The following is a 19,363-nucleotide window of genomic DNA, read 5'->3' on the forward strand; positions in this document are numbered from 1 at the left end:
TGTAAATCTACAAGGACCAAAAGGACCTAAATAAATAGTAGTAGATGTAATATATAGTCCAAAATGAGATTATAGCTCCTTTATTTTACTCATAAAATGGCTGGATATCACATTAAAAGGCTATCGGTCATTTTTGACCTAACAGTACAAGTGTATAAAAAATTGTGGAGCAAAAAGTAAACAAAAAAAAAAAAAAAAAACGGATTACTTACCGGTAATACTCTTTTGTAGAGTCCACGACAGCACCCACAGAGAGAGGATCCGCCCCAGGAACAGGAAACCTACAGAGAGATAAATGGGGCGGTCCCCCTTGCTCCCTCAGTTTGTATTACCGAGAACAATGGAGGAACCGCCATACATGTTTTAGTCAATTTGTTTGGGCGATTCATCTATCTTACCCCTATATTATTTATGTTCGCTAAGTTTAACCACATATTAAATTCTAATTACAATCTCCACCACCAAGGAGACCCATGTGTGAAAAAAAAAAAGAATTTTTACGGGAGGGAAGTGAGCGGGTGCTGTCGTGGACTCTACAAAAGAGTATTACCGGTAAGTAATCCGATTTTTCCTCTTCGCCACGACAGCACCCACTGAGAGATTTCCAGAGATAATCACTTGTGAGGGCACACCGTGTTAAGGACTGATCTACCAAAAGTCAAATCCTCGGTAGAGGATAAATCTAGTCTATAGTGACTATAAAAGGTAGATGGAGAAGACCAGGTTGCAGCCTTACATATTTGTTCAATTGGGACGTTTGCCCTCTCGGCCCAGGAGGATGATATGGCTCTAGTAGAGTGCGCCTTAATCCCCAGCGGAGGTTCTTCTCCTTTTGCCAAATATGCCATTGTGATCGCATCTCTAATCCACCTGGATAATGTGCCTGTTGTAACTCCAGACCCCTTTCTGTTGCCCTGGAAGGAGACAAAGAGACCTACTCTGCCTCCAGGGACTGGTCCTATCAAGGTAGGCTAGTACAGCTCTTCTCACATCTAAGGTGTGATATTTCACCTCGTCCTGGTTTGACGGGTTTTCGTAGAAGGAAGGTAGGCATATCTCCTGAGACCTATGAAATTTAGTTGCCCGTTTGGGAAGGTAGGACGGGTCTGTCTTCAAAATCAGTCTGTCTCGTGTTGACAGGAACGGAGGGTCTACTGATAGAGCATGAAGATCACCTACTCTTCTAGCTGATATTAAAAACTGCTACACTAGTAGCTTTAGTGAGAGGCACTTCACTGATGCTGAGCCTATGGGCTCAAACGGGGCCTGAGTAAAGGCATCCAAGACCAGAGTAAGGTTCCATGCCGGAAGCCGAGGAATATGCACCGGTTCTGATCGTTGACAAGCTGAAACAAAACAGGTCACCCATCTATTTGCTGCCACGTTATAGTTAAATAGGGCTCCTAGGGCCGATATATGGACTTTAAGAGTATTTACTGAGAGGCCCAATTCTCGGCCTCTTTGAAGAAACTAAGATGGCCGTAATGGGTACTTCACCGGCTAGCTCTGCTGGGTGAAAGGTCAGGAATTTCCTCCACACCTTAGCGTATATTCCTGTTGTAGACTCTTTTCTACTTTGTAGCAGGGTATTAATCAGGTTTTTCGAAAAGCCCTTCTGCTTCAATAGTTCCCTTTCAAATTCCAGGCCGCTAGGTGTAGGGCTTTGACCTGTGGATGGTAGCAGGGTCCCTGCGAGAGAAGATCCTGGTGCAGCGGCAGGATCCACGGGTCGGTTATTGACATGGCTCTCAGCCATGAAAACCACGGCCTTTTGGGCCAAAACGGGGCTATCAAGATGACCCTCGCCCTCTTTTGTCTTATTTTCCTGACTACTGTTGGTAGCAGAACCATTGGAGGGAAGGCATAGGCTAGCTGGAATGTCCAGGGTGCTTGGAGGGCATCTAGAATGTCTGGGTTGTCTGACCTGTAGAGCGAAGCAAACCTTCTTACGCGTCTGTTGGCTCTGGTCGCGAACAGGTCTATCTCTGGTCTGCCCCATTCTGTCGCTATTGTCTCAAAGACGTGCCTGCTGAGGACCCACTCGCCCTGATATAGGACCTGGCGACTGAGATAGTTTGCTTGAGAGTTGTCCACTCCTCTTATGTGGAGCGCCGACAAGGAGTGAAGATGTACCTCGGCTATTTCTAGGATCTTTTCCGCGATAGACATCAACGGTCCTGATCGCGTACCTGATTGTCGGTTTATATAGGCCACTGCGGTGGTATTGTCTGTCTGGATCCTCACGTGGGTTCCTCTTAACTGCGGGAGAAATTGAGATATCGCATAGTAAATTGCTTTTAGCTCCTTTACATTAGAGGAGGTTTCTATTTCATGTTTACGCCACCGGCCTTGCATCATGTGCTCCTCCAGGTGGGCCCCCCAACCTAAGGGGCTAGCATCCGTGGTGAGCACCTTGGAGGGAGTTACCCACCATTGCACTCCCTTTGACAAATTGGTAGGATTCAACCACCACTTTAGGGATTTAACCACTTCTGGCGATAGGGACATCCTCCCTTCCAACCGCCCCTGCAGTCTGTTTCCTGCAGAATAGCCCACTGTAGCCTTCTGGAGTGGAACTGGGCCCATTGCACCGCTGGGATGCACGATATCAGGGACCCCAGCAAGGACATACCCTGTCTTAATGATATTATGGGTCTTCCTATAGTATTCTGTATCTTATTGATTATGGCCACCGCTTTAGCATCTGGTAGAAAGCATTTCTGACTTACGGAATCTACTTGCAGGCCTAGGAACCTCTGACAGGTCACTGGTTCTAGCCTGGACTTCTCCCAGTTGATTAGCCAGCCTAGTGTCTGTAAGGATGAGATAATCTTAGCTATTCTTGTTTCGCACTGAGAAACAGAATTCCCCACTACGAGCAGGTCGTCCAAGTAAGGGATCACTAGGGTGTCATTCAGTCTTACATACGACATCACCTCCAGCATCAATTTGGTAAAATACCTGAGGAGCCATGGATAGCCCAAATGGCATTGCCGCAAACTGGAAATGCTGAATCCGACCCTTGAACCAGACCGCTACCCGCAGGAACTTCTGGTGCTCTCGGAATATGGGGAGATGGTAATAGGCATCCTTTAGGTCCAAGACTGCCATATAACACCTGGGAAACAAAAGTTTTATTGCAGAATTTATTGACTCCATCTTAAATGGCCTCAGCCTCAAGAAGGTATTAAGCTTCTTTAAATTTATTATAGTCCTGAAAGAGCCATCTGGTTTTGGGACTAAAAATAGAGAATAAAAGCCCATTCCTTTTTCGTCCTCTGGGACCTCTATCAGGACCTGTTTCGTTAGCAGTACTGCAATCTCCATCTCCAGTGCTTCCTGCTGTATCTGGGACTTCATGGAAGTCAATAGGAAGAGGTTCGGTGGATGCCGAACAAATTCTAGTTTTAGGCCCGATGAGACGATATCAATGGCCCATGGGTTTGATGTTACCTTCCCCCATTGGTGGCCGAATTCCAGTAGTCTGCCACCTACCGGTGTACTGGTATTAGCGGAACCTGTCTCATCTGAAGGGACGTTTTCCGAATAGATTGCCCCTCTGTTTGGGGTCCTTATTTCCCCAGCGATCCTGGGGTTTAAAGTCTTTTTGCCAAACGGCAGCTTTCTGTAGGCCCTCCTATTAAAGGGAATATACGGGTTAGGAAAACCTTTTTTTCTCTCCCCCGCTTTTGTTAAGATCTCGTCCAGTTCCGTGCCAAATAGGTACTTACCCTGGCAGGGTATAGCACACAGTTTAGTTTTTGTTTGCGTGTCTCCTTTCCACCCCTTCAACCATAAGGCCCGCCGGCCTGCATTGGTTAGTCCTGCTGCTCTAGCAGATAAACGTAGAGAGTCCGCTGAGGAATCGGAGGAAGGCCGCTGCTCCTTTAATGAGGGGCATAGAGGACAGGAGTTTATTCCTGGCCACTCTTTTTTTTAATATTGTCCTCTAGGTCATTCAGCCACACCAACATTGACCTTGCCGTGCACGTGGCTGCTATTGCGGGCTTAAAAGCTGCCGTACATGCTTCCCAGGATCGTTTAAGGAGTGTATCGGTCTTACGATCTAATGAGTCAGCCAAAGTTCCTGAATCCTCTACCGGCAGGGAGGATCTACGAGAGGTAAAGGCCACTGCCGCATCCACCTTGGGGGCTCTCGACCAAGCTGTCAATTCCTCATAGTCAAAAGGGTATTTACGCTTTGACGTTAAGGGGAGGAAGGTTCTCTGCCCCTGTTTTTCACACTCCCTTTTTACTAGCTCTTTTATAGCTGGGACCACTGGGAATGCTCGGACCTTTCTACGGGAAATGCCTGCAAACATTATGTCTTGCGGAGTCTTGGAGTCGTTACTCTCTGGTAGCCCCATGGTATTTCGGATAGACTTAACCAAGTTACTGACACTGTCTGTAGGGAAACACGTCTGCTCCTCATCCTCTGAGGAAGGGTATTCCTGGGATCTATCAGTCTAGATCCCCGGTTTCTGATGGTGACTTTGACGCCGGCGAAGCTCCTCCTCTCGGTGAACCTATTTCTCTCACGGAGGAGTGACCCCCCAGACTACTGGAGCTGCCTAAGGCCCGTAGCTCTTCTCTAATTATCGCTCGGATATCCTCTTTCTTCCGTGACGATTTCTCCTGTAAGGCCTCCTCAATACACGACTGGCATAATCTTTTAGGGTGGTCGTCTGGGAGGGGCTGAGAACATAAGGCACACTCTCTATTTTTCGCCTTCTCCGTTCTTTTGGCCTAAAAGGGGGGTATGGACCAGAAAAAACGGCCATCAGTTATTTATTCTGACTAAAAACACTCACCCGTGAGTCTCGTCAGCAAACTACCGGCTGCGGGGTCCGCGACTCAGGCCTAGGCGAGGCGTGGGATGGTTTTTTCTCTTTACGTTTTTTCTCCAAGGGCTCATCTTGCCTGGAAGGTCCGCTAGATTCCTTCCTGAAGCTGCCACTTCTGGTGCTACTGCTTCTCCTTGTAGTACCGCTTTGTCTGCTGCCATGTGGGGATTCCACTGGCTGACCTAACGGGAGCGAAGCTGGGTCATCTATGGATGACATGACTGCGCATTGGCACTGCGTTCGTGGCTTCTTTTTATACCATTTCTTATTGATGCTCCCCTCTCCACCATTTTTTTTTTTTTTTTTTTACTTTGTCCCTTCTGCGCATGCGCGGGCATTTTCCCGCGATCGCCGCCTCCTGTCTTGACCCCGGAAGTTCTCATACCACTTCCCTGTTGCCTCTGCCTGGGAGCGCCGCTGGAAGTGCTGATGCAGCGGCCGTCGGACGGTGACACCCACGCACCCGGCCGCAACATGTTAACCCCTTGCCGCAGGTATGACCTCCAGTAGCGCTGCCTGGCACGACGCTCAGGCTCTTCTGCTTCCTCTCTGGGGGGGTGTGCGGCCACCATCCCCGATATGCCCTAATGGCATTTGTAATGCGCTGGCCCCTTCCTGGGGGGGTATACGCCATGTCCCCTCAGTGAGCCTTGGCACCTCTTACCTCCGGCCTCACCTGCATTACCAGCTCTGGGGGGGGGGGGGGGGGGGAAATCACCTCTCCGCCCGACGCTGCCTCCAGTCCTGGGGCCCCTGCTGCTCATATTATGCACGCAGGCGGCTACCAGACCAGGTATCCTCTTCTGCGGGTTCCTTTCCAGGAACAGGAAACCAAACTGAGGGAGCGAGGGGGACCGCCCCATTTATCTCTGTAGGTTTCCTGTTCCTGGGGCGGATCCCCTCTCTCAGTGGGTGCTGTCGTGGCGAAGAGGAAGAAAAAAAAAAAAAAAAAAAAAAATAGTACCCATAGTAAGAACCCCTCAAATGAGGAAAAGTCAATCAACTACAAGTTTCAGAACCGAATCTTGAATATTTTAAAAATATTAAAGTTCAAAATCGGTCGTTTTTGACCGAACATAGCAGCAGGGTTAACTGTTAAGCACCAGATTAATATCCCAGTGGGGAATCTGGCTACGAAGCCTAGGTCGGACTCTAGCAGCTGAAATCATGAAACATTTTATTCAGCGATAACTAGCTAAGTTCTGGTCAAAAAAGGTGCTAAGCGCTGACACCTGTATTTTCAGGGTACGAGGTGCAAGACCTAGATTCAGCCCCTTCTGAACAAAATACAGAATCTGCGCAGTGTTAGGATGAATGGGATCAGGAATGTACGGAGAACACAGGACGAAAATTTCTTCCAAACCTTGCCATAGATGGCGTTGGTCACTGGCTTCCTACGCTTCTGGATTTTTAGTATTACTTCATCTGAAAGCCCTTTAGCTTTTAGGATTCTGGCTTCAGTAGCCAGGCCTCAATGTTCAACCTGTGAAGGTCCAGGTGTAACAGGGGATCCTGGTGAAGGAGGTAGTCTTTCTGGGATAGCGGTAGCGGACCTTCCTGGGAAATATACATCAAAGCACTGTACCAGCCTCTTCCTGGCCACATGGGAGCGATTAGAATCGTGGTGACCTGATCGGACCGTATCTTCTGTAGCGTCCTTGCTAGAATTGGGATCAGTGGGAAGGCATAGGCCAGGTTGAACCTCAAAGCGTGAGAAAAGGCATTATTCCTCATGCTCCTTCCACAGGACAGAGGGAAAAGAATGTCTTCACCTTTGCGCTCTGACCATTGGCAAATAGATCCACATACGGAAATCCCCATCTTGACACAACGGATAGAAAGACTGCCTGTTCTATGGACCACTTCCCGGGATGGACGTCCTTTCTGGTCAGGCAGTACGCCTGGACATTGGGGGACCCTTTTATATGAACTGCTGTGATGGATCGATGCCCAGGAAAACCGGATTACTTACCGGTAATACTCTTTTGTAGAGACCACGACAGCACCCACTGAGAGAGGGGATCCGCCCCCGGAACAGGAAACCTACAGAGATAAATGGGGCGGTCCCCCTCGCTCCCTCAGTGTGTTACCGAGAACAACGGAGGAACCGCCATACATGTTTTAGTCAACTGTTTGGGCGATTCATCTATCTTACCCCTATGCAGTTTTAAGCTTACTAAGTTTAATCACATATCTAACTTAAATTATAATCTCCACCACCAAGGAGACCCATGTGTGGAAAAAAAAATTCTTACGGGAGGGAAGTGAGCGGGTGCTGTCGTGGACTCTACAAAAGAGTATTACCGGTAAGTAATCCGGTTTTTCCTCTTCGCCACGACAGCACCCACTGAGAGATTTTCAGAGATAATCACTTGGGCGGGCACACCGTGTTAAGGACTGATCTACCAAAAGTTAGATCCTCGGTAGAGGACAAATCTAGTCTATAGTGACTATAAAAGGTAGATGGAGAAGACCAGGTTGCAGCCTTACATATTTGTTCAATTGGGACGTTCGCCCTCTCGGCCCAGGAGGATGATATGGCTCTAGTAGAGTGCGCCTTAATCCCCAGTGGAGGGTCTTCTCCTTTTGTCAGATACACCATTGTGATCGCATCTCTAATCCATCTGGATATCGTGCCTGATGTAACTGCAGACCCCTTCCTGCTGCCCTGGAATGAGACAAAAAGAGACCTACTCTGCCTCCAGGGACTGGTCCTATCAAGGTAGGCTAGCACAGCTCTTTTCACATCTAAGGTGTGATATTTCTCCTCGTCCTGTGTTGACGGGTTCTCATAGAATGAAGGTAGGCATATCTCTTGAGACCTATGAAATTTAGTTGCCCGTTTGGGCAGGTAGGACGGGTCCGTCTTTAAAATGAGACTGTCTCGTGTTGTTAACAGGAACGGTGGGTCTACTGACAGAGCATGAAGATCACTCACTCTCCTGGCCGATACTAAGGCCACCAGCATAGCCGTTTTCAATGAGAGGCACTTTACTGATGCTGAGCTTATGGGCTCAAATGGTGCCTGAGTGAAGGCATCCAAAACCAGAGTAAGGTTCCACGCTGGAAGTCGAGGCACATGCACCGGTTCTGCTCGTTGACAGGCCGAGATAAACCGAGTCACCCATCTATTTGCTGCCACGTTATAGTTAAACAGGGCTCCTAGGGCTGACACGTGGACCTTAAGAGTGCTTACTGAGAGTCTAAGTTCTCGGCCTCTTTGTAGAAACTCTAGAATGGCCGTAATGGGTACTTCACCAGCTAGTTTTGTTGGGTGAAAGGCCAGGAACTTCCTCCACACCTTAGCATATATTTTTGTCGTGGACTCCTTCCTGCTTTGTAGCAGGGTATTGATTAGGTTCTTTGAGAAACCCTTCTGCCTCAGTAGCTCCCTTTCAAATTCCAGGCCGCTAGGTGTAGGGCTTTGGCCTGTGGATGGTAGCAGGGTCCCTGCGAGAGAAGATTCTGGTGCAGCGGCAGGATCCACGGGTCGGTTACCGACATGGCTCTCAGCCATGAAAACCACGGTCTTTTTGGCCAAAACGGGGCTATCAAGATGACCCTCGCCCTCTCCTGTCTTATTTTCCTGACTACTGTTGGTAGTAGCACCATCGGAGGAAAGGCATAGGCTAGTTGGAATGCCCAGGGTGCTTGGAGGGCATCTAGAATATCTGGGTTGTCCGACCTGTAGAGAGAAGCAAACCTTTTTACGCGCCTGTTGGCTCTGGTTGCGAATAGGTCTATCTCCGGTCTGCCCCATTCTGACGCTATCATTTCGAAGACGTCTCTGCTGAGGACCCACTCTCCCTGGTATAGGGCCTGGCGACTGAGATAGTCTGCTCGGGAGTTGTCCACTCCTCTTATATGGAGCGCTGACAAGGAGAGAAGATGGACCTCGGCCATCTCCAGAATCTTTCCCGCGATAGACATCAGTGGCATTGACTGCGTGCCTCCTTGCCGGTTTATATAGGCCACTGCGGTGGTATTGTCTGTCTGGATCTTTACGTGGGCGCCTCTTAACTGCGGGAGGAAGTGAGATATCGCATAAAAAAAAAAATCGCTGTTAGCTCCTTTACATTAGAGGAGGCCTCTATTTCATTCTCCCGCCACCAGCCTTGTACCATGTGCTCCTCTAGGTGGGCTCCCCAACCTAAGGGGCTGGCATCCGTGGTGAGTATCTTGGAGGGAGTCACCCACCACTGTACTCCCTTCGATAGATTGGAAGGAATTAACCACCATTTTAGGGATTCAACCACCTCGGGCGATAGGGATATCTTCCCTTCCAGCCGCCCCTGCAGTCTATCTCCTGCAGAATAGCCCACTGTAGTCCTCTAGAGTGGAACTGAGCCCATTGCACCGCTGGAATGCATGATATTAGTGACCCCAGCAAGGACATGCCCTGTCTCCATGATATTACGGGTCTTCCTGTAGCATTCTGTACTTTGTCGATTATGGCCATTACTTTGGCGTTTGGCAGAAAGCACTCCTCAGTTACGGAGTCTACTTGCAGGCCCAAAAACCTTTGACAGGTCACTGGCTCTAGTCTGGATTTCTCCCAGTTAATTAGCCAACCCAGTGTTTGTAGGGATGAGATAATCCTAGCTATTCTTGCTTCACACTCTGAAACAGAATTCCCCACTATGAGTAGGTCGTCTAAGTAAGGGACAACTAGGGTGTCATTCAGCCTTACATACGACATTACTTCCAGCATTAATTTGGTAAATACCCGAGGAGCCATGGATAGCCCGAATGGCATTGCCGCAAACTGGAAATGCTGAATCCGACCTCTGAACCAGACTGCTACCCGCAGGAACCTCTGGTGCCCTCGATATATGGGGAGATGGTAGTAGGCGTCCTTTAGGTCCAAGACCGCCATATAACACCTGGGAAACAAAAGCTTTATTGCAGACTTAATCGACTCCATTTTAAACGACCTTAGTCTTAGGAAGGTATTAAGTTTCTTTAAATTTATTATAGTCCTGTAAGAGCCATCTGGTTTTGGGACTAAGAATAGAGGAGAATAAAAGCCCATCCCTGTTTCGTCGTCTGGGACCTCCACTAGAACCTGTTTAGTTAGCAGTACCGCAATCTCCATCTCCAGAGCTTCCTGCTGAGATCAGGACTTCATAGAAGTCAATAAGAAGGAGTTCGGTGGATACCGAACGAATTCTAATTTTAGGCCTGATGATACAATACTTAGGGCCCACGGGTTTGATGTCACCTTCATCCATTGGCGGCTGAATCTTAATAGCCTGCCACCTACCGGTGTAACGGTTTTATCGGGATCTGTCTCCTCTGAAGGGACGTTTCCCGAATAGGTTGCCTCTTTGCTTGGGGTCCTTATTTCCCCAGCGGTCCTGGGGTCTAAAGTCTTTCTTTTTACCGAACGGCGGCTTCCTGTAGGCCCTCCTGTTGAACGGAACATACGGGTTAGGGAACCCCTTTTTCCTCTCCCCCGCTTTTGTCAAAATCTCATCCAGTTCTGTACCAAACAGGTACTTACCCTGGCAGGGTATAGCACACAATCTAGTTTTTGTTTGTGTCTCCTTTCCACCCCTTCAACCATAAGGCCCGCCTGCCTGCATTGGTCAGTCCTGCCGCTCTAGCCGACAACCGGAGAGAATCCGCTGAGGAGTCGGAGAGGAAGGCCGCTGCTCCCTTAATGAGGGGCATAGAGGAAAGAAGCCTACTCCTAGCTACTCCATTTTTAATATTGTCCTCCAAGTCGTTCAGCCACACCAACATAGATCTTGCCGTACATGTGGCTGCTATTGCGGGCTTAAAGGCTGCCGTACAAGCTTCCCAAGATCTTTTGAGGAATGTATCGGTCTTACGATCCGAAGAATCAGCCAAAGTTCCCGAATCCTCCACCGGCAAGGAGGATCTACGGGAGGTAGAGGCCACTGCCGCATCCACCTTGGGGGCTCTCGACCAGGCCGTTAACTCCTCATCGTCAAAGGGATACTTACGCTTTGACGTTAAGGGGAGGAAGGTCCTCTGACCTTGTTTCTCCCATTCCCTCTTAACTAGGTCTTTTACAGCTGGGACCACTGGGAATGCTCGGACCTTTTTACGGGAAATACCTGCAAACATTATGTCCTGAGGGGTTTTGGGGTCCTTACTCTCCGGCAACCCCATGGTATTTCGGACAGACTTCACGAGATTACTGACACTGTCCGTGGGGAAACACGTCTGATCTTCGTCCTCTGAGGAAAGGTATTCCTGGGACTTATCGGAATCTAGTTCTCCGGTATCTGACGGTGACCTAGACGCCAGCGAGACTCCTCCTTTAGATGAACGTATTTCTCTCACGGAGGAGTGACCCCCTAGACTACTGGAACCGCCTAAGGCCCGTAGTTCCTCTCTTATCAGTGCCCGGATATCCTCCTTCCGTGAGGATTCCTCCTGCAAGGCCTCCATAACACATGATTGGCATAATCTCTTTGTGTGGCCATCCGGGAGGGGCTGCGAACATAAGGCACACTCTCTATGTTTCGCCTTCTCTGTTCTTTTATCCTAAAGGGGGTATGGACCAGAAAGAGAAGGCTATCAATTATCTAACCTGACCAAAAAACACTCACCCGTGAATTTCGTCAGCAACTACCAGCTGCGGTGTCCGGGACCCAGGCTGAGGCGAGGCATGGGACGACTTCTTTTCCTTACGTTTCTTCTCTAACGGCTCATCTTGCCTGGAAGGCCCAATGGATTCCTTCCTAGAGCTGCCACTTCTTCTGGTGCTATTGGTTCTCCTCGTAGCACTGCACCGTCTACTGCCAAGTGGGGATACCACTAGCTGACCTAATGGGAGCGAAGCTGAGTCATCTAAGGACGACATGACTGCGCACTAGCGCTGTGTCTGTGGCTTCCTTTTAAAGCCTTTGCCATAGCTGCTCCTCCATCTCTTTTTTTTTTTTTCTTCTTTCTTTCTCCCCCTACTGCGCATGCGTGGGCGTTGTCCCGCGGTCTCTGCCTTCAGCCTGATCCCGGAAGTCCTCCTCCACTTCCGGGTTGCCTCTTCTGGAGCGCTGGGTCACCGCAAATAGTGATGCGGCCGGCGACACCGCGCGTCTGCGCCCCCTCTCCACGCACGGGGTCCTTCTCCTGCCAGGTATGACTCCCAGCAGCGCCGCTCAGCACACACCGCACAAGCCCTTCTGCCACACTGGGAGGGGGGGGGGGGCGCCGGTCTCAGTACGCCCGATGGCGTTTGTAATGCGTCCACCCCCTCGGGGGGGGGGGGAGAATATAGCCATAACCCCAGTGAGCTTTGGCACCACTTTCGCCTCCAGCCTCACCTGCATTACGCCAGCTCTGGGGGGGGGGGGGGGGGGGGAATACACCTCTCCGCCCGACGCTGCCTCCGGTCCTGGGGCCCCTGCTGCTCATATTCTGCACGCAGGCGGCTACCAGGCCAGGCATCCTCTTCTGCGGGTTCCTTTCCAGGAACAGGAAACCAAACTGAGGGAGCGAGGGGGACCGCCCCATTTATCTCTCTGTAGGTTTCCTGTTCCGGGGGCGGATCCCCTCTCTCAGTGGGTGCTGTCGTGGCGAAGAGGAAAAAAATTCTTGCAGTGGTAGATTTCAAACTGGCATATCTCGTGCCTCCCTGGTGCTGCAGGTAGGCCACCGTGGTCAGTGTCGTGATACGTACTCTATGACCTTTGACAAGGGCAAGATGCGGCTTTCAACGCCTCCTCCACCGCCTTCAGTTCTCAGAGATTTGAGGAGCTGGATCTGACATCTGGGCCCCATAACCCCTGGAAGTGGGCTCTCTACCACAGCACCCTAGCCTATTTGACTGGCGTCTGAAGTGAGTATCTTCAGGGGAAGCTTGTCCCAGCTGACTCCCCGCTGGAAGTTCTGGGAGTTTAGCCACCACGAGAGACAAGACTTCACATGACCAGGAAGGAGAACTCTCCTGGTCAGAGAATTTTGGTGCCTGTCCCAAGAGGAAAGAACATGAGTCTGGGAGGACTAGCGTATTGGCTTGAGCCCAGGCAACTGCCTGGATGCATGATGTCAGTGATCCCAGGATAGACAGTCCCTCAGGGTAGGAACCCTCTGGTCTCTGAACCTGGAGATCCTCCCTCTGAAAAAGATTGAGTTGACAATTCCTGGACAAGGAGGTTTTCCCCGAGTCCAGGATGATTCCTAGGAATTTTTTCCTTGATGAAGGATGGAGATACAACTTTTACAAATTTGGGATCCAGCCCAAGGATTCCAGGATTTCCAAGGTTCTTGTCACATCTAGATTCAGACGAGGAATAGATGGTGCGACGAGAAAATCGTCTAGAGTCTAGATACGGAATGATGCAAATCCCCTGGAGACACATGAAGATTATGGCTTCTGTCATAATCTTGGTAAATACCCGAGGTGCTGATGAAATGCCGAACGGGAGGACGTTGAATTGGTAATGGCTGACCTGGTGACTCGAGATGAGCGACTTTGGTCGGATCGGGTTTCGTGAAACCCGAATGAAACAATTTGAGTCTGATGAAACTGGTCCGACTAGGGCAATAAAAGTCGGAGTTTCGTCCGAAACCCGATCCCAATGCAAGTCAATGGGAACTAAAAGTCGGCATTGAGCAGATGACATTCATCCACTCAATGCCGGCTTTTATTCCCCATTGACTTGCTTTGGGGTCGGGTTTCGGATGAAACGCCGACTTTTTTTTGCCCTAGTCGGACCAGTTTCATCCGACTCAAATTGATTTTCGGGTTTCACGAAACCCGATCCGACCAAAGTCGCTCAACTCTACTGGTGACCATAGGAAACCACAATTCTGGGGAACTTCCGGTGATCTGGGTGGATAGGAACATGGTAATAGGCATCCCTCAGATCTATTGTAGCCATTACACAATCCTGTCCGATGAGAGGGATTGCTGACTTGATAGACTCCATCTTGAATAGTCTGTATGAGATCGCCATACATGTAAGGTGGAAGTCTGTAGGGTGGCAATTAAAAATGGATGAAACAGATGGGAAACAATTTTAAAAAATGGATGAAAAGAAAAAACTTAAAATGGATCTTTCTGATCTGTAAGACTAAGCTTCACTGATGTTTACAATGATCCTTTTTATTTTTTTTTTTATAACTTGTTTATGGAACAATGAATCCATGAATTCATGTGACTAAACAGCACAGGAATGTAGTCTTCGATCGCTTTATAACACCTCTGGAGCCCATTTTTTTAAATAAAACCTCCATGGGAATCCTCCAATTCCTTGAAGAGAAGTCACACCTTACAACACAAATGCAGATTGTCAACTGAACTGCCTGGCGTTACTGTAATATAACTCAGGATAAAGCTAAGGTTTTAGTATTCAAGGAAACAGCTTTGCTATGATGGGTAGAAAATGAAGTAGAATAACTGCTTTTAATAAATCAAAACTTTAATAGTGAGGAATACAGGCATCTTCCTTGTTTATACATTTACTACACATTTGGGTGTCAGGACCCAATGTATATGAGTGTAACAAAATTCACTGGCTTGATCTTTACAATTGCTATAGTGTGGAGGCCAACATTTGGAAAACAAAACCTACTGCCATGTCAGCCATACCCTGTTCTAATATTTCTGAATAAATACATCATTTCACAAAATAAGTTGTCCAACATCTGCCAATTGCTTATTTATTGCTCACAATAATTGGAATCTTTACAATTGGTATCAGACCTCACGTGAAACAAAGTCAGACATTTTATATAAAACCTATAAAAGATATTTCAATTTGTATCTAATACTTTTAAAGGTAACTGGCTGTTTGACCTTTATGAGATGGTGCAGCCATTTTCTATATAAAATAACATTGTTATGAATAAAATAGGAAGCTTATTTACTGCCTCTAAGCAGACATTTGCACAAGACTTGCCGCCACCAATTACACTTAAATACAAAAGGCAAAGTACATGTCTTACAATTCTTACCTTCGTAAGCCAGATATTCCCCGTACTTCAGCTGTAACAATATCACTATCTACAGCAGCAGAAGTCATAGTTAGCCTCAAAAATGTACAATTTACTATTAAGAGTATATGACAAAATAGTGTGCAGGATCCCATAGGAATTCAATAAATTATCTTCCACGTTTCAATTCAAGAAAACAGTCGTATGGTTCACAAACAAGTCATGATCATTTCAAATTGGTCATAAAAAACACGGTTGTCCTTTAATGCAAGAAACCACTAGTTTTCCTCTGTTAATCTTGTAATGTCCTTTGGATGATTGACAAGACAGAACAATCTGTGTTCTCACTGGAAATGTTTATACTGACGAGGGGAAAAACAAAACATAAGAGAAAACAAAAATAAAAAGAGGGAAGACAGGTGCAAGTCAGGACCCCCACCCCTGCTGCAAATATAACAGTCTTTATGACAGCAGTCTCATGAGGGTGGAGATGTGCCTGTTCGCAGATTTAACTGTGACAAAGAGTTCATTTGTTTGTTTAAAGGCTTCAGAGGAGTGTTGCATGTCAGCGCCGGAGGAAAACGATGATGATATCGGTCTAATCGCAGATATTTCACAGTCACCAGCTTTCCTAAAAGGAGGAAAAACAAATTACTAAAACAGCTGGCTTACTCCAAACCAAATGTACTAAAGCTACAAAACGTGGCAATCCTTACCATCAAACCAAGATCCATGCAGTGCCTTGAATGCCTTTCCTGCATAGTCTGGTGATAGACATTTTACATAGACACAACCCTGTAGAAAAAATAGAAAACACAATTAAAAAAAAAAAAATAAAAAAAAAAATATATAAAAAAGTGTGGCATTCAGTAACATGTAAGAGAAAAGTAGGACAATTACCTCACGGGAATTTTTATCAACTGCAATGTGAACAATCCCTTCATTATCACTGCATTTTTCCAGAATAGCTTCTTGAATTGTCAAATGCCAGTGATCTCCAATTTCCCTAAAGAATAAATGTAAAAATATGGCACGTGAAACACTCTTGAACCACCTTTGCAACAGTTAGGTCAAGAAAAACATAAAAAATCATTTTAAAGAGATAATAAAAAATGTTCTTAACCCCTGACATCGGGCGTACATTTACGCTGATGTGAGACTCCCTCCCTTTGATGAGGGCTCCAGCGGTGAGCCCACATCTTTCCCGGGACACGTCACCTGTTTTGAACAGCTGAAGTGTCTGGAATAGCTGCGGGTGGAATAGAGATCTACACGTGGCTATTAACCCGATAAAGTCCTCACCCAACCCAAGATGATGAAAAATGGAGATGTTTCAGAAAATGGCACACTTTTTTTTTTTTTTTTAAACAAAGTTTGGAATTTTTTTTTTTTCACCACTTAGATAAAGAACCTAGACATGTTTAGCGTCTATGAACTCGTAATGACATGGAGAATCATAATAGCGGGTCAGTTTTAGCTTTTAGTAAACCTAGAAAAAAAAAAGCCAAAACAAAACACAAGCGTAGGATTGCATTTTTTGCAATTTCACCGCACTTGGAATTTTCCTGTTTTCTAGTACATGACATGGTAAAACGAATGGTGTTGAAAAGTACAACTCGTCCCGCAAAAAATAAGCCCTCACACAGCCATATTGATGGAAAAATAAAGTTATGGCTCTGGGAAGAAGGGGAGCAAAAACGCAAAAATGAAAATACATCTCCGGGTTTAAATGTATTTACTTTCCAAATCATTTTATAATCTTTTACCGTGTATAGGTGTTAACTTTTAATTTAATTTGATCTGTCATGATAAGGAGACTGCTGAAAAATCTTCTGTACAGGGCAAGAAGCATCTAGCATATAGTCTAACATAGAACAATTGAAAATTTATACCCTGCAATTTAGATGCTAGATACATCCACTTCTTGTTTTATACAAAAGATTTTTCAGCAGCCTTATGAGCAATATAATGAAAGGTAACACCAGTCACAGTTCCCTTATTCACACTTAAAAATTAAATTTTGATAAAATCATAAGACCCAAAAGTTTAGAGGCCTGTGTAAAAATTAAAAGGTCTATTTTTAAATGTAATTTTCCATATGGTAAGCTAGATTATCAAAAACATGGTAAATGTACACAGTTGACACTACAGATTTTCTGCCTGGAAAGGAGGATAAACATCTGCAATGTATTACTTTTAAGTAAAATATCATCCCCTTTGTTACTTAAATCTCCATAAATAAAGCTGGCGTCTGCCATTGTGTGAGTTTTTAATTCCACACTACATGTCAGTTTAAGCTGCAGATTTTTACCTCCAGATGTCACCATTACCAGACAATTCCTTTAGCTTTTTTCCTTTAACCCATTCACCCCCCCAAAAAAAAGCCTGTTTTCACCTTCCTAACCAGGCCAAATTTTACAATTCTGACCAGTGTCACTTTATGAGTTCATATCTCTGGAACACTTCAATGGATCCTACTAATTCAGAGATGTTTATTTCATGACACATTTTACTTTATGTTGATTTTTGCATTTATTCACGAAAATATTGGAATTTTATTAAAAATTGAAATTTTCAAACTTTTTTTGTCCCCTTAACCCCTTAACGACCGCCGATACGCCTTTTAACGGCGGTAATTAAGGGTACTAAAACCACAGCGCCGTTAATTCAAGGCGCTGTGATTTAAGTGAATAGCGCCCCCCAGTGTCGGATTTTCTCCGGGGTCTCGGCTGCCAGGGGTAGCCGAGACCCCAGAGAACATGAATCGGTCGGTTTTTACCGACCCCCGCTTTTGCGATCGCCGTTATTAACCCTATAACGGCGACCGCAAAACCAAAAAAAAAGCCGCGATTTTACATTTAATTTCTCTCTCCTCTGATGTGATCGCACATCAGAGGAGAGAGAAATAGGGTCCCCGATCCCCCCCCGGTACCTCTCCGTGGCCCTCCGTCCCCTCCCGGTGGTCCCACGTCCCGCCGGCATCCTCCGATGGGCGCCGCCATCTTGAAAATGGCGGGCGCATGCGCAGTGCGCCCGCCGGGAATCTGCCGGCTCCGGCTGGCAGATTCCATTCATTATTTTGATCACTATGATAAACGATCATAGTGATCAAAATAAAAAAAATAGTACATAACCCCCCCGTTTATCACTCCCTTATATAGGCCAATATAATGAAATAAAGAGATTAGGGTTGGGATTAGGGTTGGGATTTGGGTTGGGGCAAGAATTGAGGGGTTTCCACTATTTGCCAACTTTGGGGGTCTAAAAAAAAAATCACTTTTGTGGAAATAAAAAAAAGACTTTATTTTCACGGCTCTGCGTTTATAAACTTTTGTGAAGCGCTTGGGGGTTCAAAGTGCTCACCACACATCTAGATAAGTTCATTAGGGGGTCTAATTTCCAAAATTGGGTCACTTGTGGGGGGGTTTCCACTGTTTAGGCCCATCAGGGGCTCTGCAAGCGCAACATGATGCCCGCAGACCATTCCATCAAAGTCTGCATTCCAAAATGGCACTCCTTCCCTTCCGAGCTCTCCCATGCGCCCAAACAGTGGTTCCCCCCCACATATGGGGTATCGGCGTACTCAGGACAAATCGCATAACAACTGTGCGGGTATGATTTCTCCTGTTACCCTTGTAAAAAATAAAAATTTGGGGGCGAAAAGATCATCTTTGTGGAAAAAAATAGATTTCTTATTTTCACGGCTCTACGTTATAAACTTCTGTGAAGCCCTTGGGGGTTCAAAGTGCTCACCACACATCTAGATAAGTTCCTTCATGGGACTAGTTTCCAAAATGGGGTCACTTGTTGGAGGTTTCCACTGTTTAGGCACATTAAGGGCTCTCCGAACGCAACATGGCATCCGATCTCAATTCCAGCCAATTCTGCGTTGAAAAAGTCAAACGGCGCTCCATCCCTTGCGAGCTCTGCCGTGTGCTGAAATAGTGGTTTACCCCCACATATAGGGTATCGGCGTATTCAGGAGAAATTGTACAACAAATTTTGTGGTTGATTTTCTCTTTTAACACATGTGAAAATAAAAAAAATTGGTTCTGAAGTAAATTTTTTGCAAAAAAAAAGTTAATTAATTTTTTCCTTCCACATTGCTTTAGTTCCTGTGAAGCACTGAAAGGTTTAATAAACTTCTTGAATGTGGTTTTGAGCACCTTGAGGGGTCTAGTGTTTAGAATGGTGCCACTTTTGGGTATTTTCTGTCATGTGCACCCCTCAAAATATGATGTGGTCCCTAAAAAAAATGGTTGTGTAAATTTTGTTGTAAAAATGAGAAATCGCTGGTCAACTTTCAACCCTTATAACTTCCTAAAAAAAAAAAAATTTTGCTTCCAAAATTGTGCTGATGTAAAGTAGACATGTGGGAAATGTTATTTATTAAGAAATTTGTGTGACACATCTCTCTGATTTGAGGGCATAAAAATTTAAATTTTTAAAATTGCAAAATTTTCAAAATTTTCGCCATATTTCCATTTTTTCATAAATAAACAAGACTTATCGAAGAAATTTTACCACTAATATGAAGTACAATATGTCACGAAAAAACAGTCTTAGAATCAGCGGGATCCATTAAAGCGTTCCAGAGTTATAACCTCAAA

At 46.3% G+C, this 19,363-nt stretch overlaps 1 protein-coding gene across 1 annotated transcript in view; it reads right to left on the bottom strand.

The window, feature by feature from the left end:
* Positions 1–14,450: 14,450 nt before the first annotated feature.
* LEMD3 (LEM domain containing 3) overlaps positions 14,451–19,363 on the bottom strand; it is a 116,874-nt gene continuing 111,961 nt past the window's right edge. The window contains exons 11-13 of the mRNA XM_073555446.1: positions 15,654–15,759; positions 15,470–15,548; positions 14,451–15,384 (exon numbers count right to left, since the gene is read on the bottom strand). Coding sequence (XP_073411547.1) covers positions 15,230–15,384; positions 15,470–15,548; positions 15,654–15,759 — 340 coding nt within the window. The 3' untranslated portion in view covers positions 14,451–15,229. The remainder of the gene's footprint in view (positions 15,385–15,469; positions 15,549–15,653; positions 15,760–19,363) is intronic.

This window comes from Dendrobates tinctorius, unplaced genomic scaffold (genome assembly GCF_039654945.1).
Source record: "Dendrobates tinctorius isolate UK_male_01 unplaced genomic scaffold, ASM3965494v1 ptg000224l, whole genome shotgun sequence".
In the NCBI taxonomy this organism is placed as follows: domain Eukaryota; kingdom Metazoa; phylum Chordata; class Amphibia; order Anura; family Dendrobatidae; genus Dendrobates; species Dendrobates tinctorius.